A 25,254-nucleotide genomic window follows, 5' to 3' on the forward strand; every position below is an offset into this window, starting at 1 on the left:
AATCAAAAACCAAACTGAGATAATTTTTTCACCCAGCACTATTTGGATGAATGTGAAGGAAGAAAGGTATAATTGTGCAGGTTCTTCAACTCAATCCCATCTTCAAATGGTAACAACATAAATATTGCATAAATGAAAGGATTTCCCAAAGATTGGTGCTGCTCTCAAGCTAAATGGGGGTTCATCACTGCTTTTTTTTAAATATATTTAAAACTGTAATTTGAGAAATTTTGACATTTTAAGTGAAACATTTCTTAACTGTAGCTTTATAGTACACTGGCATTAAGAGATTTAGCCGATTTCTAAAGGCCCAAACCAGCAGCATAATAAAGAAATGTGGGTTTGTGAATCATTGTCACTGTTTAAAATAGACCCATCTAGTTTCATTTCCTCTCAAAGCTACCTCAGAGGAATATGTTAGCACCTCAACAAGAACAGACACTTATCAGACTTGTTAGGGCCACAAATCCCTCAAATCAAATCTACAGGCTCTAAGATCTGTTGCAGAAGTGTGAGAAACATTGGAAATGTGAGAAGAAAAACAGTCTGGAAACTACTGCTCACCTCAAATGCCCTGACAGTTTTTCCACAATAGCTTCAGCTCAGGCTTCAAACAAATCCCATCCTGTGTATTTTATTCCGCTTTGGTTGACTAAAGAACAGACATGGGTTTGTGTTAGTTAAGCAGGCTTAATGATGTTTGCCAAAATTGCTAGTTAGGTTATGTTATTAAAATATCCCAAACACTAAAGAAAATATTTGTTTGAAATGTCTGTGTGCTTGTGTGCCTTCTCCACATGATATTAAAACAAGTAAAACTAGGGTTGTACAAGCAAATTTTGTTTTGTTTTGTTTTTTGCTGCCTCCGTTAGTTTCTTCTGTGTTATGATTGATTTCTTCTTGGGATGCACAATGTTTCAGTTGAAACAGACATAACAGTACAATATTTCTGTTGAAACTGAATTTATTTTTTTGTTTTTTGAAAATGGCTATTTTTAAATTTAATTTCAGTAACACATCAAAAAATATTTAAACAGGGTAAATAAAGTCTGTTAACATTGTAATCCTACAAAGGCTTTAAAACGGGTTTATTGGCAACAGATCACTGAATTTATTAGGTTTAATAAGAGCATCTTAGAAAATGGAGGCTTTCACTGATCTGTGAAAGACTGCGTGGGCAAATGGTGAAACTTTAAACTAGTAAAAACCTTCAGATGTCATCATCTACAGTATACAGCCTTTTAAAAGTGTCAGTGTATGCTAAGGACAAAACAAACCAGTATTGGCTAGCTGTGACCTTTGGGCCATCAGGTGGCACTGAATTAAAAAGCATGGCTCATAAACACTTACAGAAAAAATTGTCTGTGAACAGTGTTTGTCACTGTAAGTTACAAATGCAAGTTAAAACTTCATAATTTAAAGAAGAAACCATAATCCAGAAATGCTCTCATTTCTTGGTCCTGAGCTCATTTAAGATGGACTGAGACGAAGTGGAAAATTGTCCTGTTGTCTGCCAAATCAAAACTTGAAAACCCTGCGTCCTCTGGGTTTATTATAAATGCACAGTTCAAAAGTCAGTGTCTGTGATGGAATGGGGGTGCATTAATGCATGTGGCATGTGTGACTTGCACATGCTGAATGATATTTACAGGTTTTGGAGCAACATGCTGCCATCCGGACAACCTCATTTTCAGGGAATGTCTTACTTATTTTAGGAAGAAGGCCAAGCCACATTCAGCATGGATTACAACAGCATGTCCATCCATCCATTAAATGTAACCGCTTATCCAATCCAGGGTCACGGTGGGTCCAGAGCCTACCTGGAATCATTGGGCCCAAGGCAGGAATACACCCTGGAGGGGGCACAACAGCATTTCTCCTTAGTAAAAGAGTTTGGATGCTAAATTGGTCCAGACTTATCATCCAAAACAATTGGTGGATTATGATTAAAAAAAACAACAAAAAAAACGGGTACTCCAAGCTTTTGAACAGTTGAAAAACCTACAGCAAGCAACACTGGAAAAACATTTCACTTTCAAAACTACATCAGTCCTCAGTTCCCAAATTATTAGTTCCAACGTTTTTTGCAATGAACTGCTGGCATCAATTTGAAAAAGGGGCAAATATTATATTGAAAATAATACAAAGCAAAATTGACATTTTGAAATATATATAGTTTAAAAGATTGCCACATTATGGCTTTGTTGTTGTTTACATTTTGCTTTAGTTTGCTTTCTGATGTTGTGATCTGATTTGATGTCAAGGAAGCCATACAAGAGCTTTACAGTGGAATTCCACATTTCACTGCTTCAAGATATTTTAGGAGCTGTTTTTCCCTTTTCAGAAACCTGGCTGGCCCTTTCCTGAAGTCAGTTTAGCTTTTCTCCTCAAGGGAAGGCCTGTGAGCTTAAAATGATGCTTTATGAGCGAAGGAGAGCTGAGGCTTGGTGGATGTGGTGGTGCCCAAAGCAGGAAGGCCACACACCACAATCTGTAAATGGGACACAATGTGGTGAGGAGTGAGAAGCTGCCAGTGGAAGTTTATGGTTTGATGCACAGTGCTGAATTCTGAAGGACAGATTGCATTTTACATGACTCTTTAATTCTGAATATTTTCCTTGGAACTGTGGTGTAATGTTTTATAAATGAGCTGAATTGTTCTGCTTCTCTCTTTTCTGACATGGCCTACAACTCTTGTATGTTCTCAACATTCACTCTTCAATCTGAAAGTGTTAAATAACTTTACTAGTTGTTTTCACAGTTAAACTCTTGCCTTGCCTCTTGTTAAACTTGTGTCTTTAAAGTTAGTTCATGCTGTTTGTGTTCAGAGAATTGTGGTATGCAAAGTAGCCACCGTTATATTCCCCCTTTTGCAGAGAAGCCCGATCGAAATCCAGGCTGTCTGGAAAACAAACCATATGGGTCTTTTTTGCTTCTCACTGACTGGTCTGTGTGTCCCAGCTGCCAAATATGCATGAAAATGTCACGGTTTATTAGATGGCCTTCTACTGAGCTCAGAGCAGACCACAGGAAACAGAATTTCAGCCACATGGAGCGCACTCACAAATGTACACAAGTTCAGACTGTTCTACTTGCTTATTCCAAGGTGTCTTGTTTTTTGTTTTTGTTTGATGTGTGCTCTTTCTCCTTGAGGGTCTCTGAAGTGAAGGTGTACTTTTTCTTCTGGTTGTGGTGTGATCTCAGCAGGATCTGAGATAACAGGTTTTTCCCCACCTCCACCAAGACACTTGATACAGGCCTTGTGCCTATGAAGCAATGCTATTATCTGCAGCCAAGCACAAATGTTGCATATTTCACACCCAATTTGCCTCTAGCCCATGACTTAAATTGGTGCACAAAAGTACATTGTCTCATCAAAACAGCTGTAAAAATACTGTAGTCTCCCATTGTCTGTGTACAGTATGCTGTGCTGTTACAAGTGGAATCAGTGGAGTGCTGTTTTATTTTAATATATATAATACACACATAACAGCACAACATACACTACAACACGGCCACCATGTTAGCACTAATTATAATCCACCACCCATCCCTGCTATGTGGTAGTAGTCTGGGTGTCTTGAGCACTGAAGAGCAGGGAAAAATTATTCAAACAACTATGTCAAGCAACAAATTAATTGTACTTGAAAGTGCTCCTGTATGGTCAGTGGACTTCAGAGAATGAACAGAGTGTAGAAACAAAGTGTTGATCACAATGCTATGGTTGATCTGTGTATAATATATTTTTGTCAGTGTTGCACTGGAATACACAAGTACACAATCGGTGTCTTGAGTTTTTCCATAGTCCACACTTTATTATTGTTTTTATTATTATTGTAATTATTATAGTTTGATAGCATGTCCCAGTCTTGTATCAGCACTATCATGTCTTCTGTGAAGGCCTTGAAGTAGCTGTGCCTCGTTTTTTCATGAACAGGAGGCCCACATATTTCTGCCTTTACAACCCTGCCTGCAGGTATTTTCAGCATGAACCTGTGAAAGAAACCCCCTCATAATCCCCTCTTTGCCTTCCATGCTGCATAGAGAGATGTAAAATGCCTGTATTTTATTTTTACTTATGAATCATCACTCAAACATTTCCATATTGCCCTGGGTGTCTAATGGTGGGGAAAGGCTAGGAAATGGGTCTATAGTGTGGACATTACTAGTAGAAGCTCTTCACAGCTACAGGCTGATCTGCTTTAATGTGTATCTCGTAATCCTGTTTTTTTTTTTATTTTTTATTTTTTTTTTTTAATGACCTGGCCTTGGCTTCTATGTTATGATTAATGAGAACAGTGAGAGACTCCCTATTAAGGTAGAGGGCCTTGTGCCCAAGCAGATAGACCAGCTCTGATTTCCGTAAGAACAGTGTTTGTGTTTCTGTTTCTGACTGGCTAGGAACAGTGCAGTTCCAGTTTGCAGGAAAACGTTTACCAGGCTAAACCCCTGTGTGAGGACCTGTGTGTGAATGTTCAGAATGAAATGGTTAACAGAACAATATAAAAGAATGAAACCTGTTCCACAAACATGCTCTCAATTATCTCATGTTATTTGGTTCATCCCCAGTTTTCCCCCATAGTGCTATTTGACCACTAATATATTTGCAATTAGTGTTTTGAACTTGAGATTTAATAAAGAATAAGATTTGCCTAACAAAGATCACTACACAATGATTAAGATAATGATTATATACTAATCCATTATAATTTAAGTGAAAGTGAAGTAATTGTATTGTAACATACTCTTATTGAAAATTAAGGTAAATGAATATAATTCCTCATGCACAATTTAATTGTCAAAACTTAAACCTCTTGACTTTATCTCTCTCTCTCTCTGTCTCTGTCTCAGGTGCTGGGCCGCTGTTTTCTGACGGTGATGCAGGTTCATTTCCAGTTTCTGTCCCAGGCACTGCAGAAGGTGCAGCCAGTGGCTCAGTCATGTTTGGCCGAAGCGCTTGCGCAAGTGCAGGAGCGCTGTTCAGGCGCACGGACACAAAGTACCGCTCCAGGACCCCTCACTGAACTGGAAGAGGCCCTACGTTCCTGGAAGGGGGCTTCAGAGGTACAGAAAATATACACTCACACCTACACATGTACACTTGGTCTATGCTTTCATTACCAGTTTGCTGGGTATATCAAGGACGGCATATATTTGGGCGGCACGGTGGCTTGGTGATTAGCACGTTCGCCTCCCAGCGCTGGGATCTTGGGTTCAAGTCCCATCTGGGTGGAGTTTCCATGTTCTCCCCGTGTCTGCGTGGGTTTCCTCCGGGGGCTCCGGTTTCCTCCCACAGTCCAAAAACATGGAGGGTAGGTGAATTGGCTTCTCTAATAACTGTCCTGGTGTGTGTCTGTATGTGTGAGCCCAGATATGGATTGGCGCTCTGTCCTGGGTTAAACCCTAGTGCCCGATGCAGTCCTCCAGGTGGACGGTCGTTTCTGGTTGAGAGTACGCTGTGCGCGTTTGGCAGCCGCTTCTCGCCAGTGTGTGTGAATTGAGCGTTCTGAGCAGTGTAGATTGTAAAGCGTCCTTGGGTGTCTAGAAAGGCGCTATATAAGTGTAACGATAATAATAATAATAATAAGGAAATCCTCACTGCTTCGAGAACACTGTTCAAATGTTTCATTACAAAGAGAGCTTAGTTAGGTATCTTAAAAAGGATATAGTGCAGTATTGTATGTAAAATGTTAATGGAAATATATATTTATAGACACTACACTTTGAAAGTATTGTGTGTCTCCATAGGTTCTTACTGCTTATGGTGACAATGTGACAAGAAATAGCTGTAATGATTTTTTTTTTTTTTCCTTTTCTTTTTTTTTTTTCAATAATCACTACAGTGTTTTTCGGTTTCTGTTAATACGCTCTTGAGATATTCGCTAGTAACATTAATGGTATTAACGTGGTTGTGGACAACAGGGCAACAACCTTGTAACTGCCCCCACACACGCTCCCGTTGCTCAAGAAACTAACCGAGTCATTGTTGTGTGTTATAAAAATTCACAGATATTTCATGAATTATGTTTTGTGTGGTGTTTGGACACTTTGAGGAACTTACACGATGGGTTGAATGAAAACTGTGACTGAAAACTGAGGAATAATGCATTAAATGAGTCACAGAAAGTACTTGTACTTATTATTGAATGTTTTCTACAATGGATTGATTAATCATGGATCACTGAACGTAGCAGAAAGCCATGTGCATAAAGATTGGAAGCCTTGATAAGAAACAGAACGAATTGCATGAAACGAATTGTGGAGGTGGAGATTGGACGATGTTGTCAAGGCGGCCTTCCTATCAGTGAAGCACTGTGGGGAAACCCTGAAGACCAAACAGCTGGTCCTAGATTGTCCTGTCCAGATCATCTCTTAGAAAATGAGCTTATGCAGCTTAAGGAACGTTAGTGCACATACAGTGCCTTTCTTGGAGAGCGCTGAGGAAGTGTGAACAATAGCTGAGATGTCCCAGATGCCAAGTCATCTGTTTCACCCGGTGTTTTATTAGAATTTTGGTCAATGTATTTCAGTTTGTTAGTGTGCGTTTGTGAGTAGTGAGGGCCTGTGATTTGCAATTTGTTATACGTTTTGTGTTAGATGAGATGTTTGTATATTTAAAGGTGTATTTTGAACATGGTAAAATTTTGGAAATTTCAATTGGTGGAGAGTGTGGAATGTTGCTTATTGTTGGTCTACACTCTTGCAGCCATGGTTATTACATTTCTGTGTAGGGCATTCAGTACTCTAATTTATACTGGAATATTTTGGTGACTTCTATTGTGATGCTATAATTAAAAACCCATTACTGTCTACTACAATTTGTAATTTAATATTTTATGTGAATTTACACACTTTTTCCAATACAGGAGCAAGAAGAAGACAGATCAAGAAAAGGAGAGCTAGCTAACGTCCCATGTTGAACAATCAAGTACCTGGTGATGATGAGTATGATGAAAATACTGATCTTCTCGTTTTGTTCTGTAGGTTACAGCACGTCTGCGAGAGCGAGGTCGTGATGGATGTTTACCTGGGATTCAGGTGCAACAGCTTTTCTGCTCACACAGTCCCTCTCTCCCAGAGCACCAGCTCAAAGAACTCAACCTGAAGATCAACAGTGCCCTGCAGGTGAAAATTCCACCTCCACCTGGCTACATCACACTCCATTGAGCTGTTGAGATAAACTTAGGGCCTGTTAACACCTGTTATTAAACATGTGTTTTGGTGATCGAGTCACATTCAGATTTCATTTGTCTGAATGAAAAATGTATACATCCCTAAAGCGCATTGTGATCGGATTATATTCAGATCACTCAGACTGGTTAGAGATGGAACACACATTTTAACACAGAATGCCTTTTACGTTTCTGGGAGGAGTTAGGCAAGTGGAAACGTGTTGTTGGGATCAGGGACATGTCATGTTTATTTTCTGGTGGTCAATGGCCGGATTTTTTTCACAGATTAAGTTAACGTCTGTCATCATATGCGAAAGAATGAGAGGAATTCTGTGTCAATAAAACCAGACCTAGTTCTTTCCCATCAGTCTTAACTTGCCTAAAACTCCTCTGGACAGTTGTGGTGCTGACCACTGCCGAAATCAATGGCTGAAAGAAATGGCCTTTTCCTCTGCTGTTTCAGGCGATTAACTAACTGATTTAAATGTTCCTGAGGTTTGAGGGTGTATGATACACTTCTAGTGGCGTATGAGAAATGTTAACCCCCGTTTAGAATAGATAATATGAAAATTTTGTGTTGGTGTGTTTTTATTTTTTATATGGGAATGTAAAATTTAATCTCATCTGGTCAGAAATTTGTTCTCTCAGAAACGGGATTTAAACACAGCCTGACAGTGCACTGCACCCACAGCAATACTATATATACAGTGTTAATATTTTGAGATGTTTTGACAGCATGAAAATGTGGATTCTGCCCATCCCTAGATGGGGAACTAATTTTAATGACCATTGTGAACAGAATCCAGTCAAAGTATGTCCAGACACTACCCAGATACAAAATGTATGTATTATTATCTCTTTATTCCTTTAACTCATTTCCAGGCATACAGAAGTGCACTGGACTCCCTGGGCCACTGTGAGTATGCTCTCAAAGGAGGCTTTCACCTGAAGCCCAAAGATGCAGAAGCAGCGTTACAGGTACAGAACACTTTAGAGTGTATCACAGTTACAATTTACTGAAATGCCTAGTGAGAAGCTTGTGAATGTTTTTTGTGTGGTGGTGGACTTGTATCTATTTAAATTATGAATTATTTTGGTGAATATCAGGCACTATTTGCTTTTTGGGAAATTTCCAACTACAAGCCTCGTCAAAGCTACAAAAAAAAAAAAAAATTAAACATATAAAATTGAGAGGTCAAGGGGAGTAATCACTTGATATTCTTGCATTTAAGGGACAGAACCGAGAACAGAGGGAGCATACAAGATATTAATTATATTCAGTTATTCTAACATGTTTTACGTTTCTGAACTCTGTGTGTGCGTGCGTAGGGTTGCTGTAGTGATGCTGAGGCCCAGCAGGCCGGCCGCATGCAGACCACCTCACAGCCCCTCCAGTGTGAATTACCCACAATCCCCCTGCAGATTGGCTCACACTTCCTCAAAGGAGTCTCCTTCAATGAGTCTGCTGCTGACAACCTCAAGCTCAAAACGGTATACACTTTTACACTAACCAACTAAATCTTTCCCTCTTAAAAATTGAAAAATCAAAAAGGAGGAATGTTACAAACATTTATTGTTAGGTGTCAAGACTATGACTCTCATTCCACATGCCAATCTTTAATCACAGGGCTTCTGATCAGATGTCCATGAGAGGAACGCCTAATAAATAACGTGCAGGTTTAAAATGTCATTGGTATTGTTCATTTTCATTAATTTGGTGGATTTATTCTCTCTTTCTCCACTGCTTTTAGGCTTATTTTTCTTTAATTTTTTTCCTCATTTTCTGTGCAATTTTTGGCTGCTCCCAGTGACGTGACATGCATTAGGACTCTTTCTCTGGGGTTATTTTCAGGACAAAAGGGAGAAGATACAATGCTACAAAGCAGACTCCATCTGCTACCTGTTATCTCTGTATCATCTACCCTGCAGTTAACCTGACAATAGTGCTGCCACTTAATCTCTAATGACGGCAGTCTTCATTCTCCACAGGTTTGACTGATCGAGGAACAGCCCTGATGTTGAGTTCTTAATGATAGTGATCACTCACACCCACTCTTACCTGAAGCTTTCATTAGATCTAAGAGCTAAGGCATGCAAATCAGAGAGCGAGGGACACTGTGAACCAGTGAGAATTCTCCACATTCCTCTTCTGTCTCCGTCCCTCCTCTAAATCCTACAAGTGTTTTTCTGCACCCTGCTGTCTCCCACAGCAACTACATGTCTCACATTTTCCTTTCTTCCTGTCTGCTGACAGGGAGTACATGTAATTATGTCTCACTGCTGCCATTCCTGTGTCACAAGCAGAGCTAACAAAGATATGAAATGGACTATACTTTTTAAAATGTCTTTATTTTGGCATATGTTTTGAGTTTAGATTGAAAGACTGTAGCGTTTTGGTTGTTGTTGAATGGTAATGTGGCTGGACGCTGAATAGCAGAAAAAAAAAGATAGCAGTAAAATATTGTCTGTCTCGGGTTATATGGGTTACCCACAGATCTGATGTCAAAGGGCTTTTTAACCACACACACATGGCCTGATCTCAGCTGCATGTTACCAAAGGGTAATATATAACTCTCTCTCTCTCTCTCTCTCTCTCTCTCTCAGCACACCATGCTGCAGCTGATAAAGGAGGCGTCTGGGCAGAATGGTGTTTCTCCTCGGGATGATTCCCCAGTGACCGAGGTGCTGAACCTGGTGTGTCCCTCCAGCTGGAGAGGAGCCTGTAAAACCGCCGTGCAGCTGCTTTTTGGACAGGCTGGACTGGTGAGAGCTGAGAGAACATAGAATGTACCCCACACCTAGTCTCAACCACAGACACTCCTCCCAAAAGTCCAAGAGTCTAATACCTTCAGTGCACTAATCTGGCCTCACTATCACGATTCTGCCAGTTGCATTCTGATTTGGCTGTATGTACATCCATGTATACGCGCTTCAGTGTACTGTTTTGTACTGGCTCCAGTACCGGTACATCATAAACACGGCCTCCTTCTACACATCATACCAAGATAGCAAACTTGTGATTGGTCCTTTTGAGTAGTTTGAAAATTTTTATACCTGGTGATTGAAGAAGCCCTATTATATTCAGAAATAAATATGACATATGCAGGGATGCTCATTATTGGGCCAGGCTTTTTTATTTATTATTTTTTTTAAGATCATTTTAGTGTAACAGAGTTTCTTTAGTTACTAAATGTATTGGCAGAGGGCATGCAAAATAAAATGCAGCAAACCCTGGCTATGTTTCTTTTGTTTGTTTATTTTTATGTTGAATATAAATCACAATTTTGTTAGTATGTCCAATGTGTTAACTAAAATATACAGAAAAAGTTTTATAATGAAGTCTTTTAACATTCTAGACTTTTTTTTTTTTTTTTTTTTTTTTTTTAAACAAAAAGTAAAAAAAATAAAATAAATACCTTCTTCCATTACAAGTACATTTAAAACAATGACATTCGCTGCATCCAAGAAAAGATTTCCTCTAAACTTTTGGACAAGTAGATGTGTGAACTTGGTGATACCCTTAGTGTGTGTGTTTGTTTGTGTTTGTATTGGGCACTGCTTCGTCATGGGGAGTGGGATTATTAGGATGCACCTGCTCTATAAATAACAATAGAGCAGTTCCTGTCCAGCAGGAAAACCATGTCCCCTCCCTCCTGCTGAACTCTATTTCCAATTTAGGGAGCAGAGGAAACCTCTGCCTCTTTCAAAGAACAACATGGAAAAATATCCTTGCTGGAGAACAATTTAGAAAAAATAATTTATTACAATAAAGTTTGCAGTTATCACACAGTTATTTAAAGGCCTTAACTTGAACCAGCTTCATGTACATATGATCACTTAACTATTATTTATACTCTGAAATACATTTGGCAAAGAATGGAATTAAACATGGATTGACAATGGTTTAAACATATGTTTAACTGCCTACAACAAATCAGACTACTTAGATTTAGTAAAAAAAAAATAATAATAATAATGACGCTTTTCCACTGTATGGTATCTACTTGACAATACATGGATCTACATGGCTCTACTTTTGGTAACTGTTCTCCACAGTGCCACAGATGAGTTTAATCTTTCATTTCTGGTTGCCCATGCCGCTCTCATGGGTGATTTTTGATAGCAGCCAATCCAAGTACGAATTTAATAATTTCTAAAAACGTAGTGTAATTTTTCCAAAACAAACAAATGTGTTCGTTGCTGAAGTTTCGAGATTTTACAGATTGTGCTAGATGTCTGAATTTCACCAAGTAGACAAGTCTTTCTGGCCTACCAGTGCTCTGCAAGGTCTGCATGTCATGTTTAGTCTATAATCTGCTTGGAACCATGAGTAAGCAGGTACGAAAGTGTTTGGTTCTACATACCAAGTATCCTATATGATTAATGTAATAGCAAAAAAGCTGAGTAAAGCAGAGTCGAGTCAAGTAGATACCATTTGAATGGAAATGCCATAAGATATATTAAAGCTCATATAATAATGTAATGTAAATAATAAGATTTACAAAGATCTACTTATAACTAAATAAGCTACCTCCTTATATCAGTAAGTTTTTTTTTTTAAGTGTGAAGGAGTCTGTGTTTATAACCTTCTGTTTTTCTGGGTGTACAGGTTGTGGTGGACACAGCTCAGATTGAGAATAAAGAAGCATATGCTCCACAGATCACTTTAGAAGGATCCAGGGTTGTGGTTCAGGTCCCTTCCACATGGTAAGAAAAACTTTGCATCAATACCTATGTTTCAGTGCAGAATAAATTACAGGCACATATTTCTTTCCTATATGATTTTGTAATATTTGTTTATGGTTCGTGATAACCCGTTATCTACACATTATCTGTAGTAAACATCTTCACACCACACTAAACAGCTGTTCACATCTTCATATTTTAATGAAGAATTATTTAAGTTAAATGGTTAGTTTTTAAGAAATAATTGTTGCTTGTATGCACACATGAAGTCTGTTTTGTTTGTCACCAGCTGTCTAGACCTGCCATATTCCATTATATTTTCTACTTTTAAACCATGTAATAGTGTCAGGTTTAGCCCAGCAAAAATCTTCAGCTAACGTGTCTATTTCTTTCTGGAAATATTATTCATAAGTTGATTTCTTGTAAGACATAGTCTATGTGATGTTTTTGTGTAACCTAATAGAGTAAAACATGAATCTCCATTTTTGTCCATTTTTACTTTACTACATAAATTGAACACAGTAGCTGTCCGTCATGTTGTGTGAATATTTACTGATGAATGGGCAAATAGAAATGCTTAAAAATTGGGATAAAATCTTTTTACATTGATGTGCTCTACAGTTGTTATATTGGAGATGCATATTTTCCATTGGACAGCGACAAAATAAAACTGCAGGTCAACAGACACTACATATCAAACAGTAAAGAAGGAAACAGGAAAATAATTTCAATTTATTTGTTAGGTGTCTGAAGGAGGACCCAGCCACTATGTCACTGCTGCAGCGGAGTCTTGATCCTGAGAAGACTCTTGGCCTTGTAGATGTTCTCTACACCACTGTCTTTGACCTCAACCGCTGGAAGGAGCACAAGTCAGTTGCTTAATACTCTTCAATTATCATGTTTGCCTGTCTCTCCATTGCACTGCTTTTGTATAGTGTTACTATTCCCACCAAAATGGAGTGAGGTTCATGATGTGGTGCATTGTGCACAGTCAGGTTCTGCTCCTGGGCCTAATGGTGTGCCATGTTAGGTGTACAAGTATGCACCTGAGTTCTTGAAGTATTTTGGAGGTTGATGATCATAGTTGTAAGTGATTATGCCAAAAGAGTGGAGAAGAGCAGGCATTATCCTTATTTCTAAGGAGAAAGATGCTGTGGGTATAGAACAGTTTCTTAACATGAAATGTAAGTTTTTCTTTAGTGTGATAGCAGGGAGACTTGCAACTTATTTGAATTAATTGATATGTCAGTGAAAAAGGCAGGGGTTTCTAGCTTTGCAGGATGTTGCAGCATGATCTGGCATCAGATTCAGGCAGCAATGAAAGAGGGTAGGGACCTAGGATTAGGTATAGGTTTTTTCTATATTTAGCGAATGCATTTGGCTCAGTGCCACATCTCTCCATCGCCCACAATTCTTGCTAAGTGATCTTCCACTTTTCTATTATGTCTTTGCTTGGAACAACTTCCTTCAAACTCTACAAAATCTTGGACAGTGTGTAGGTGAAAACCCTAGTTGTCACAGACTAGTTGGGGAAATGCACTGTCGAGGTGGTGGTTGGTGATGTAGCATGTAAAGATCACATGGAACTGGTGGCACTCAGCATACATTAACGGTGCCAGTGGGGCTAGGTACAGCCCTAGTCACCAGGGAGGCCGGTGTGGATTTATAGTTGTTGATGCATTAGGGTAATGTACGACTGTAAAACTAGCTTGGAGTAGGGTGAGTCTGGTACGTCAAACTTGTTGAGCCTTCTGGAGGTGTCATGGTCTTAATTCAGCGAAACAAGGGGGCATGCCTACCTGGTGACCTCTGTGAAGAACTAGGGAAGCAGTGGATGGTTTGGGTACTCATGTGATGGGCTCATTGAGTAACAGTAGTTGTTAAGGGTAGCTGGTTGCTTTACAGCCACAGCAAACTTAGTGGGTAGGTGTAGGAATTGTTGCTATATGTAGCTGTTGCTGATCAGGTCATAAACGGCCACTGCAACATTAGGGTCTTAGGCAGAGTGTAGAGTGGGCCCTATGTGAAGCTCTAATGGACTGGCATAGGATACTTACATTTTCTTGTGTATGATTATAATTACTCTAGCACAGCACTTTGTAAATATATCTTCAACTTGATAACTTTAAATGTGAACCTTTTTTAATTTGAGTTCATTTATAGAGAATAAATGAATGAATTAATTAATTAATCTTGTTTGGACAGAGGACTTGATAATAGAAATGTGAGGTGTTTTATAGCAAGTAAATCTCAAAACATAAGATTTATATCTTTATGATTATGAAGGATTTATTTTTGATGTTTCAGCAATTCCAAAATGGAAAGGGTCATTGTCATGCTCTCTTTTATGTCGAAATGATGAGGATGCCCTTTACAAGGACACAGTTTCCTCACAGTGCTGCAAAGGCACTGCTGCATAACATCAGTTCCGTCAGTATACAGGAAAATGCTGACTTGGCTTTTTTTGAACCAGGCTAGAAAGGAAGTTGATTTATGGCAGTATCCCTCAGTGAATGTCTGAATGAACTCACTTATTTTGCCTTTTACTGCTGTGCTGGAAAGCATCTGCTTCACATCTCATTTCAGCTGAAGCATCATTCATGAAAAAGGTTTTTTGTTGAGTTTGTCATTCAGATATGACAAGATGAGATGAAGATATTTCTCATTCTTCTTCCCAATCAGTTACTGTGAGAGTAAAATTACTGAGCTATGGGTGATCTTGCACACTATTGGAATGAATATATATATAACATTATACTTTGCATTTGAGATATAAAGTGTGGTTAGTTTGTGCCATTTTCTTTAATGCATTTATATTATGTATTCTCAGAGAGCAAGTCCTGCCCACTATACAGATTCAGCTCCAGAGGGACACGTCTGATTATGGCATACCGGCTGAGCTCCATGTCGGCGGCAGCACCAAATCCTCTAGTGGCTTGCCCAAGACAATTTCCAAACTGACCTCCAAATTCACCAAGAAGACCTCCTCCAGCTCCAGCGCCGGGGGCAGCTACTCCATCCCCAGTACGCCATCCCGAAGCGTTTTGGCCAGTGGCAGCACAGGGGACAGAAGCCAGGATGATAAACCAAAAACACTAGGAGATGGACGGCTGCACAGTCTGCTTCAGATGAGCGTACCTGGCACTCCTGACCCTGGACAGCAGGTAAGCAAGGGTTACAGGGATTAAAGTTGTCACATTATTGGTTGATGCAGTACTATTGTGGAGTGTGTTTAATATCTCAGTCACATGTCTTAATTACTAAGGAGTAAAACCAAGTGAACATTTGCAACAGCTGCCGCTAGATACAGGGGTTGGACAATGAAACTGAAACACCTGTCATTTTAGTGTGGGAGGTTTCATGGCTAAATTGGACCAGCCTGGTGGCCAATCTTCATTAATTGCACACTGCACCAGTAAGAGCAGAGTGTGAAGGTTCAATTAGCAGAGGGTAAGAGCACAGTTTTGCTCAAAATATTGCAATGCACGCAACATTATGGGTGACATACTAGAGTTCAAAAGAGGACAAATTATTAAGGCACGTCTTGCTGGCGCATCTTGTGGTCGCAAGAGGAAGCTGTCTGAATGGGATGTTCGGGTGCTAACTGGGATTGTATCCAAAAAACATAAAACCACGGCTCCCCAAATAACGGCAGAATTAAATGTGCACCTCAACTCTCCTGTTTCCACCAGAACTGTCCGTCGGGAGCTCCACAGGGTCAATATACACGGCTGGGCTGCTATAGCCAAACCTTTGGTCACTCATGCCAATGCTGAACGTCAGTTTCAATGGTGCAAGGAGCACAGTCTTGGGCTGTGGACAATGTGCAACATGTATTGTTCTATGATGAGTCCACCTTTACTGTTTTCCCCAAATCCAGGAGAGTTACGGTGTGGAAAAGCCCCAAAGAAGCATACCACCCAGACTGTTGCATACACAGAGTGAAGCATGGGGGTCGATCAGTGATGGTTTGGGCTGCCGTATCATGACATTCCCTTGGCCCAATACTTGTGCTAGATGTGCGCGTCACTGCCAAGGACTACCGAAACATTCTGGAGGACCATGTGCATCCAATGGTTCAAACGTTTTATCCTGAAGGTGGTGCCATGTATCAGGATGACAATGCACCAATACACACAGCAAGACTGGTGAAAGATAGGTTTGATGAACATGAAAGTGAAGTTGAACATCTCCCATGGCCTGCACAGTCACCAGATCTAAATATTATTGGGGTGTTTTGGAGTAGTGACTCAGGAAACATTTTCCTCCAACAGCATCACGTAGTGACCTGGCCACTATCCTGCAAGAAGAATGGCTTAAAATCCCTCTGACCACTGTGCAGGACTTGTATATGTCATTCCCAAGACGAATTGATGCTGTATTGGCCACAAAAGGAAGCTATACACCATACTAATAAATTATTGTGGTCTAAAACCAGGTGTTTCAGTTTCATTGTCCAACCCCTGTAACAGAATTACTAGTTTCTAGTGATCTAGTCTATTTCCCCTCTTCTAGAATCATACTATACCTGTAGAAGCAACCCTGTAACAGCTGTCAGATGATAAAGCAAAAAAGGAAAAAAAACATTTGCAATTATAATAAAAATTAAGAAGTTATTTAATGCTGCTGCAGTTATTAGTGAAAATGACACATGTCCACAAGCCCCTTTTTACATTTTCTTTAAAACACCATTTCTGTTCTCCAATGCAGCTCAACAGCTGAGTGCCTTTTTTATTTATTTAGTTATTTTTATTAACCTGAGAACATACAGGAACCTGGAATGCGTGGAATAAAGTTTTAATATTTATTTTTTTAAATTTTATTTATTATTGTTTTGCTTTATTAAAACTTTATTAAAGTAAAACTTTTACTTTATTTACTTTATAATTAAAAACTTAATTTGTATGTCTGTTGTTTGTTGATTTATTATACTTGTTGATTTAATATATTTTTGATGTGCAATGCTATGTGTAATGAGTGTCATTCAACTATCAATACTAAATTAATGTGCATTTGGATATTTGTGTTAATTTCAGGTTGCAAATTGTTCAAGCCCAGATGAACAGGGTATGAACTTGCCCACGGATCAGGAGATGCAGGACGTTATAGATTTTCTCTCCGGTTTTAACATGGGTAAATCCCAGCAGGCATCACCGCTGGTGAAAAGAAGGAATTCTGTGGCTTCTACCAATGCAGCAGATCTGAAGACAACAAGTGCAGTGGCTCCACCCCCTTCCCAGGCCCAGATTTCTCATGGTGCCCTGCCATTGGCTCAAACTTTGCCACAGCCAGCACCACCACCACAACAGCAACCTCAGCTTCCTTCTACACCCAAACAGCAGCAGGCAGCAGTGGCCCCTCAGGCCCAGCCTCAGCCCTCTCCTCAAACCCTGCAGTATTACCAGCATTTGCTCCAGCCCCAGCCACAGCAGCCACCTCCAGTCTCCCCTCAGCTCCCCACTCAGCAGCCCCCTCCTCCACAGCCCCTCAGCCAGCCTCGACCCCCCAGCAAGTGGCCCCAGGGCCCCACGGCTGCAGGTCTCTCTCCCATTGGGCACATGACCCAGTGGGGCACGCCAGCACTCCCAGACTTGAGCTCTGACCTCTACAGCCTCGGCCTTGTCAGCAGCTATATGGACAATGTCATGTCGGAGATGTTGGGCCACAAGGTGCCACCAGGGCCAAGAAATAACACCTGGCCCAACCGAGAGCAGAGTGAACAGGGAGTGTTTGGAGTTCTAGGAGATGCCTTGCCTTTTGACCCTGCAGGTGAGCGGCAATTTTCAATCACACAAGACCAAGCTTGTATCTCTTTGGGGAGAGAGCTATATTCTCAGAATTAAAAACCACAGTAATATTTCAAAGAGCATATATGAAATCACTGGTATTCACTGACAAATATAACATAAACAGTTTGTAGCATATAATTAATGTTTGGCTCAGGATTTGCAAAACATGCATTTCTCCTCAGCAACAAAGGCTTTTCTTGCCTGGACTTTATCATCAAACCGACTGTCTCTACCAAGATTAGTTTGCATATCTTTAGACTTGAGTAATTGGTCTGTAGTTGATTTTTCTGTCTTTTGGGGTTCTCTCAAATAATTGATGCCCAGACAAATTGAATGTCTTCACTGTGCTGATGAAAATGGTGCATTGAGCATCTTTTGAATATTAACTGACAACAGCAGAAATATAGACTTATCTGTTCAGTCCCTGGAATGTGTGTGCGTGAGAGATTTGTGTCTGTATGGAGAGTTGAAAGAGAGCTCGAAGTCAGCACTCTTTGACTACAGGCCCTTCACTGCTCGACACTCAGCAGATTTCCCCAGGAGCATGAGAGTCATTAGTCTCACTCGCACTCCATTAGTGATGCTGTAACTGTAGAGAGGGGGGAGAGGGAGGTCTCTCTCTCAATCTCCTGCTGTCTGTCCAGGACAGGCCCCTCCCCCCCTCTCTTGATCGAAAAAAAAAAAAAAAAGTTTAAGCTTGTTAGAGCTACGTTGTTTCACTGTGAGCTTAAATCGGTAAGTTTCCAGACAGCTTTTATTCCACCTTCTTTTCCAAATGTACACAAAAATTCTATGGGGGGAGATTAGTCTCAAAATAATTTACAAATGCGTAAATGTTAATTCACATTTTGTTAAGTCACAAATATGTTTCACTATTCACAAATGACTACATCCCGATCTGTGTCACACAGTCTGCAATTTGTACAAATACAGTTACATTCATAAATACATGTTTTTGTTTTTCATAGATTTATCACAATTTTATGCAAAAATAAATACATTTGTTTACATTTACATTGCAAAGATTTGTAAAGTCGACGTCTCTAAATTGTTGAATCTGCATTTGTGGATCTAGTCACTCACGTGTTTTCTGTGACGTGCATTTGTTCATTTCCTCTCGCGGGTTTTTGGATTTTGTGACTTTCCTTTTGCATTTCACACGGTCCAAATACAAATGCAGCCTGATCCATGAATGTGGCCAGCAGTCGAACAACTGTTGTAAAACACTGTTGTTTCCCCCCAGTGTTTTAGGGACTGACCTATTGCTGTCAGGGCCGCAGCAAAACAATCCCCCTGTAGGCGGGACTATGACTCCACTGGTGGCCGCAGTAAATGATAGATAGCTAACTCTGGCTGCTGATAGGCTGCCTAATACTTTTGCACAGTACTGTATATTTAGAATTAACTTTAAAATTCAAAAGGTATCATGTTTTAAATTGTGCTTTCAAGGCGTACATCAGGTTTTATAATTTGTAGAGGCTCAAAGTTACTCATGCAACCCACTTTTTGTTTTTGTACTTTAATAAATGTACATTTTACATGTACACCTTCAAACCTCTATTTATGAATAGGATACACTTTGGCTTAAAGCAAGACTATGTAGTATTTTTACTGTAAACTTACAGCTTCATAATCATTGTAATGCTCCACTAATTTGTAATATAGAGCATCGAGCCTCTGTCATTCTCACTCTGAGCTCAGCGCTGCAGAAACTGCACTATGTAGGTTTTGGAGGGTGGCAGGAAACCATTCCCACTCCCTCCACCTCCCCATTTATTTCAGTATAGTGCTGTAAATATGAATCACACTATGGGGAACCCCAGGAGCATAAAACCCAAATCTTACACATTATCTGCAGCAGTGTCTTTTTAGTGTTTTAGAGTTCTCTAAATGTGATACGTCCCCATGCCCAAAGGCAGCTGAAAAATGTTGTGTTAACCTTCACTTTCCCAGATTTTAAGCATCAGGTAATGGGAGAGGCCTAGCAAAGGGTTAAGAATTGAGTAACAGTGACATAATTACTTTATATTTTGCCTCTTTGTCTGTAGGTGAAGTGATCTTGGTGGTCCTGTTTCTAAAAGTGGGTGCTTACAGTATAAATATTATCTGCTAACCTAAATAATCGTTGGGCCTTAGATTTTCAGTCTGTGTACGGTAACAGGCATGTCTTTTTCATGTTTAATCTTTTGACAGTGAAAGGAGTGTGTCTTTCATATAGTGCTCTAGCCGAGCTCTTATTTTGCCGTGCAGGTCATTTTGTGTGTGATGGCTCCATTGTGCATTTGTGCTGTGCTGGGCAGTCTGAATAAAGAGACTGGGCTTCAGGGCTAAACTCGGCGGCTCAAAAAGCGCTGAGCATGCCCCACTGAATTCCTTTCTCCCTTTCTCTTGGTATCCCTTGTGCACTCGCATTTGTTTTTTTTTTGTTTTTTTTTTTTTAAATCACTTCATGATGTCCTCTGTCTGTTGATTAGTTTTGTAACCTTGGAATTGGTTATAATATCATTACAGCTGATTGAATGTTGATATTACAGTATAAATTGGAGTATTAAAATACAGTTTTTTGGGCTAAAAACTGTATGAGCCACTTGATTGTGGTGTTTTATTGGGAAACAGTAAACAACCTATGTGGCTAACCAAACAAAAAACAATGTTTTCAACAAATGCTTCACAGTTCCTCTGTTTTTAAGTACATTCATTATTGACTGTAACTATTTATCTAGTTCAGTGTTGCGGTGGGTCCGGAGCCCACGCGGAATCACTGGGCACAAGGTAGGAACACACCCTGGAGGGTGCGTCAGTCCTTCACAGGGCGACACACACACACACACACACACACACACACACACCTATGGACCCGGAGGAAACACACACGGACACGGGGAGAGCACACCAAACTCCTCACAATCACCTGGAGCAGGACTTGAACCCACAACCTCCAGGTCCCACGTAAATGAGCCCTGTGTGAAAGGTTGCACACCTTACAGTCAGTACTTAATAATAACTCCCTCTGGTAGAAATCAGTTTGCAAATGCTTTTTGTAGCAGCTAAAGATCTGAAGAACCTTTTTCCCCACTCTTCTTTTCAATAGGGCCTTTCGTTCTGAGATGGTTTTCTTTGTTTATATCAGAGGACTGTGAGGACCATTCTAAAAGGTTCCGTTTATTTTCGCTCAGGTAGTCAGTAGTGTATTTTAAGGTTTGTCTGAAAAGTCTCAAAAAAAAAAACCGCTTGGTGTTTGATCTTTCACTTTTGCATAGGCCACATTTTTATATATTTATTTTTATTCTGTATGTTCTGAAAGACACAGTATTAAGACACACTGTGCATTAGGACTAGCTGAAAATCTTGTCTTATGTTTGATTAGTTGCGGAGGCTGTGTTTACTGCTTCTCAATAAAAACTAAATGACAAAATGTGTCAATTGGCCCAAACCTTCACACACACCAGTGTATTCAGTAAATCATATCTCTCTCTCTCGCTCTCTCTCCCTCTCTTTCCCCCTCCCCTTCTCCCCTGTACCTCTCTCAGTTGGTTCAGATCCAGAGTTTGCCCGTTACGTTGCTGGGGTTAATCAGGCAATGCAGCAGAAACGCCAGGCCCAGCTTGTCCGTCGCCCTGGCAACACCCGTGGTAACTGGCCCCTCCCAGATGACCAGCACCGGACCTGGTCCCACCCAGAGTACTACAGTGAAAGGTGAGACGCAGAGGAAAACCCTCATGGAAAACACTAATGTATGAATTAGAGGTGAACGGCATATCTTTGGCCAATATATTATTTGCTAATATGGGGATTTTATTTATTTATTAAATTGTTTAAGTTATTGTTATCGGTCCATATATTTTTAGCCAAAATTACAACCGACTTATGGTTTTTCATTTTTTGGGCTTGAACATACACACTGATGCCTGTAACTACACAACTTTTGAGAGTAAATACTAATGTAAAATATCAGTGACTCTCAGTGCATGCACTTTATTTAAGACATGTGAAAATTGATATCAAGTAATAAGTACGATGAAAAGTGATTACATTCACTCAAACACACTCAATCTCCCTTGCTCAGAGCCACTTTGTCACGCTCTCCTCTTTCTCATTCTGCTTTAAATGAGGGTTTTTACTAGGCTAAGGTTTGCTTTTAATTCAGTTTTATTCCCTTTCTATGGGCAGTGAGGCAGTAAACAGTACTTGGTCCGCCAATCAAGGAGACTCTGCCAGCTCAAGTGATGAGACATCTTCGGCCAATGGGGACAGTCTGTTCTCCATGTTCTCTGGCCCTGACCTGGTTGCAGCAGTGAAGCCCAGACGGTAGAGAAGCACTTTTAATTTTACTCATCCATATGTCACAAATACTAATCAGGAGATTAGGAAACACAATCTAGGCTGTTTATACATCTAAGTCATCACCCTTTTTAAACCAGGAAGAGTCTGAAACATGTAAATAATGCAAGTACTACTTAATTATAAAAATATTTTTAAGCTTTGGTAAATGACAATTGGGTGTGTCTGTGTAGGAAGCACAGCTGTGGTGAGCAGGAAGTGTGTACATTGCCCTCTCCTCCTCTCCATCACACAAGCGATGACAATAACCAGGTAATGAGTCCAGCCTTCGAAGGACATCCTTTAAATTCAAGGTGAATTACAATTTTAATCTGTTCCCTCATTCCTCTACTGTATTACAGGAGAGTAAAACTAAAACCTGGCCTCCAAAGGCCCCTTGGCAGCACTCCTCCCACTCAAACACGATGCCCAATCCCAGCTCTTCCCTCTATCAAATGACCATCCCTTCCAGCCAATGGGGTGACTCCATGCAAATACTGCAGTCTCCAGTATGGTCCACAGCCAATGACTGCCCTCCTTCCAGCGGTCTCTCCTCTGGCTTTGCTTTCTCCCAGCAGCAGCAGCAGCAACAACAACAGCAGCAAGCCTCGCAGCATAAAGCTCTGAGTAAAGGCTTCAAAAACTTCCCACTGAAACCTGAGCATCGGCCATCTTATCTGCACCAGTACTGAGCCGGCCTAGTACTGCTGCAGTTGCCTTTATTCATGGATTTAGGGCCAGGGTTGGGGTTTTGAGGCTTTTTGTTTGTTTGTTTGTTTTTTGAGTGTGACATTAGACTGGTCCTAGATCAGCAGTTAAAGCTGGCCTTGACATGATGTTGGTTTGCTAAGGTTGGAGTCAATTTAATAGTGCTATTCTACTGGCTCTGTGGAGCCAATAGATCAAGCCCCCATTAAGCCATGTTAATCGTTGCCTCTCCAATATAAAACAGAGTTGGATGGCACTAATGTGTGAGGTCAACTTGGTGTGGCTTAATTCGCTATCTCACTGTTCGACTCTTGGGCCCTAAGTACAAAACTGTAGCCGAGACGTACTCTGTTTTCTCCTCTGATTACCAACCTGTACATTTTTGATAGTTCTTTAGATGAGTGTGGTTTTTATAGCCGATAATATTTTTATCGAACATTGTGGCGAGTTCGTTTTTCCATTTTTTTGCATTTAAGATCACGAGCCCTGAACCATCCTGACTGCCGCCCGTGCTGTTCCAGTGCATGATTTATGCTTCTGCCGCTGCCACAGAGCTTTGAGGCTCCAACTTCCACTCCACAACCTGACCCAGCACAGTGCTGGAAAATGTAGGGGTTCTAGAATTCCACCTGATTCCAGAACTCATACACTAGAATTTTTTTATGTATGTGAAGAAATTTTAGGAATAGAGTTTTAGGACCTTTTTGCTTTCTAGCTACGCTGAGTGTTAGAATCCTCAGAGTCCTATTCCTAGGTTCCTTCAGCCCGGCTGCAGGAGGGCGACCTCATCGTGTTCCTCAGTTGTGGATTGGATGACATGCATGACCGTTTATCCAATGGGAGCATGTGCGTCTAATGGAGCTCTGCTCACAACTATACTGTGTTGAAAAAAATAAAAAGCTGTAACTGCCAAATTTCAGAATGGGATCACTACTCCCAGCTACTGTTCCACGGCTTGTAAATGAAAAACTAGGAATAAATAATAAATAAATATAATTAATTTACTTCTTTTTATGAAGAATCTTTGAGCAGGCTCAGCAGAAATATAATAATCCTAAAAACACTACTTTTTCAAACATCTGACAGAGTTAAGGAGAAGAGGACATTAGTGAACTGTGTGCCATATTATTGATATATTAGCACTTGCATTGCATTTTCTTTTCTCCAACCAAAGTGTTGTTCAGAGAGTGAATGGTGCTTGAAAGAAGAGAATCCAGGAGTTCTATTAAAACTTTACATACTATGAAATTACCCTTGGAAAACAAAGTTGATGCTCAATTTTTTTTTTTTTGGATTGGCTGATTCTTTTTCTGAATGACACTAACAAAAAATAAACCAACCATAACGTTTTTGTTCTTTTGAAATACAATATATTTCTTGTACAAATATTGACAGTATTAATCTTATTTTTGTATTTTCTTACATGTTATACCATTACTGTATGTTAACATGATATAGGCATATTAAAGAAAAAAAAAAGAAACAAAAAAATTATTTTCCCAAGATGTGAAAAGCACATTTTTTTTTCTTTTCTTTTCTACAGAGTTGAAATATACGTTCTATCTACAGAGGTTACCAAATACGCCATTACAAACACTAAAAAACATTTATATGGTTTGGGTCTTTATTTCTGAGCCCGTATCTCTCCGATTTTACGGCTGTGGGCTAAATTCAGTCAGCCCAGAATGTTAACTTCTTTTTGTGATGTTTGCGGATGCCAATGTTGCCTGTATTTATGATATGACCATGTTTTCTGAAAACTAACATACTTACCATGTTTACAGAGAATCGTTTGCTGTATATAAATATATATCTTTTTATAGATCTGTGCTTTGCACAATCAAAAACGTAGGGGTTATTTGCTTTGTCTGTGTTCTAGCCCAAACTGTTGCACCCTTTTTTTTTTTTTCCCGCCCCCTCCCCCCCTTTAGACATCTATAAAGACCTTGGACTGTAAAACATTGTTAGCATTTCTCAGCTGTGTCAAAACAAATGGTTTACTAGTGGCTTTCAAAAAATAATTAAAACCAGTTTGAAATAATAGGATGGAAGATGTTCTGCTGGTGGGTGAAATGAAGGGGATCCGCTTGGCTTTCGTTGCTTATTGTTCATTAGAGCTGGCAACTGAATATTTCCAAGTGTACCAGCAATGCAAAAAAATAAATAAAAAATAAACCTGATTTAAACAAAAATGTCTCAAGGCCTCATTCCCTTAGAGCAGGGGTCACTAATCTTATCCACAAATGGCTGGTAAGGCTACAGGTTATCATTCCAACCAAACAGGAGCACACGCTTTATAACTGTTTAGAGAAGGAGACTAGTTGATCAAACAGAAGCAGTTGTGCTCCTGCTTATTTAGAATGAAAACCTGCAGACACAACAGCTCTTTGTCGATAAGATTGGTGACCCATGCCTTATTATTAATGCTGTAATGCAGAAACCTTCTCTTCTTTTTGTTTTTAAAAACCCTAGTAGCCTCTGAATTGTTTTGTTAAAAGCCCCAATAGAAACTGTACAAAATTACCTGGGAAAAACAAATGTAGGTACATTAATGTCTAAGACAAGTTATGTTTTACATC

General features: G+C 39.9%; 1 protein-coding gene across 5 annotated transcripts in view; it reads left to right on the top strand.

Annotated features, from left to right (window-relative positions):
• LOC136709764 (granule associated Rac and RHOG effector protein 1-like) overlaps positions 1-25,180 on the top strand; it is a 50,476-nt gene extending 25,296 nt beyond the window's left edge. For all 5 annotated transcript variants that reach the window (XM_066685254.1, XM_066685252.1, XM_066685253.1 and 2 more), the window contains 13 exons: positions 4,852-5,064; positions 6,985-7,125; positions 8,055-8,150; positions 8,502-8,663; positions 9,777-9,935; positions 11,782-11,879; positions 12,602-12,727; positions 14,689-15,022; positions 16,895-17,627; positions 21,178-21,343; positions 21,818-21,955; positions 22,162-22,240; positions 22,330-25,180. In XM_066685254.1, the coding sequence (XP_066541351.1) occupies positions 4,852-5,064; positions 6,985-7,125; positions 8,055-8,150; positions 8,502-8,663; positions 9,777-9,935; positions 11,782-11,879; positions 12,602-12,727; positions 14,689-15,022; positions 16,895-17,627; positions 21,178-21,343; positions 21,818-21,955; positions 22,162-22,240; positions 22,330-22,659 (2,775 nt within the window). In that variant the 3' untranslated portion in view covers positions 22,660-25,180. The remainder of the gene's footprint in view (positions 1-4,851; positions 5,065-6,984; positions 7,126-8,054; positions 8,151-8,501; positions 8,664-9,776; positions 9,936-11,781; positions 11,880-12,601; positions 12,728-14,688; positions 15,023-16,894; positions 17,628-21,177; positions 21,344-21,817; positions 21,956-22,161; positions 22,241-22,329) is intronic.
• Positions 25,181-25,254: the final 74 nt, after the last annotated feature.

The sequence above is a fragment of the Hoplias malabaricus genome, chromosome 11 (assembly GCF_029633855.1).
Source record: "Hoplias malabaricus isolate fHopMal1 chromosome 11, fHopMal1.hap1, whole genome shotgun sequence".
NCBI classification, from domain to species: domain Eukaryota; kingdom Metazoa; phylum Chordata; class Actinopteri; order Characiformes; family Erythrinidae; genus Hoplias; species Hoplias malabaricus.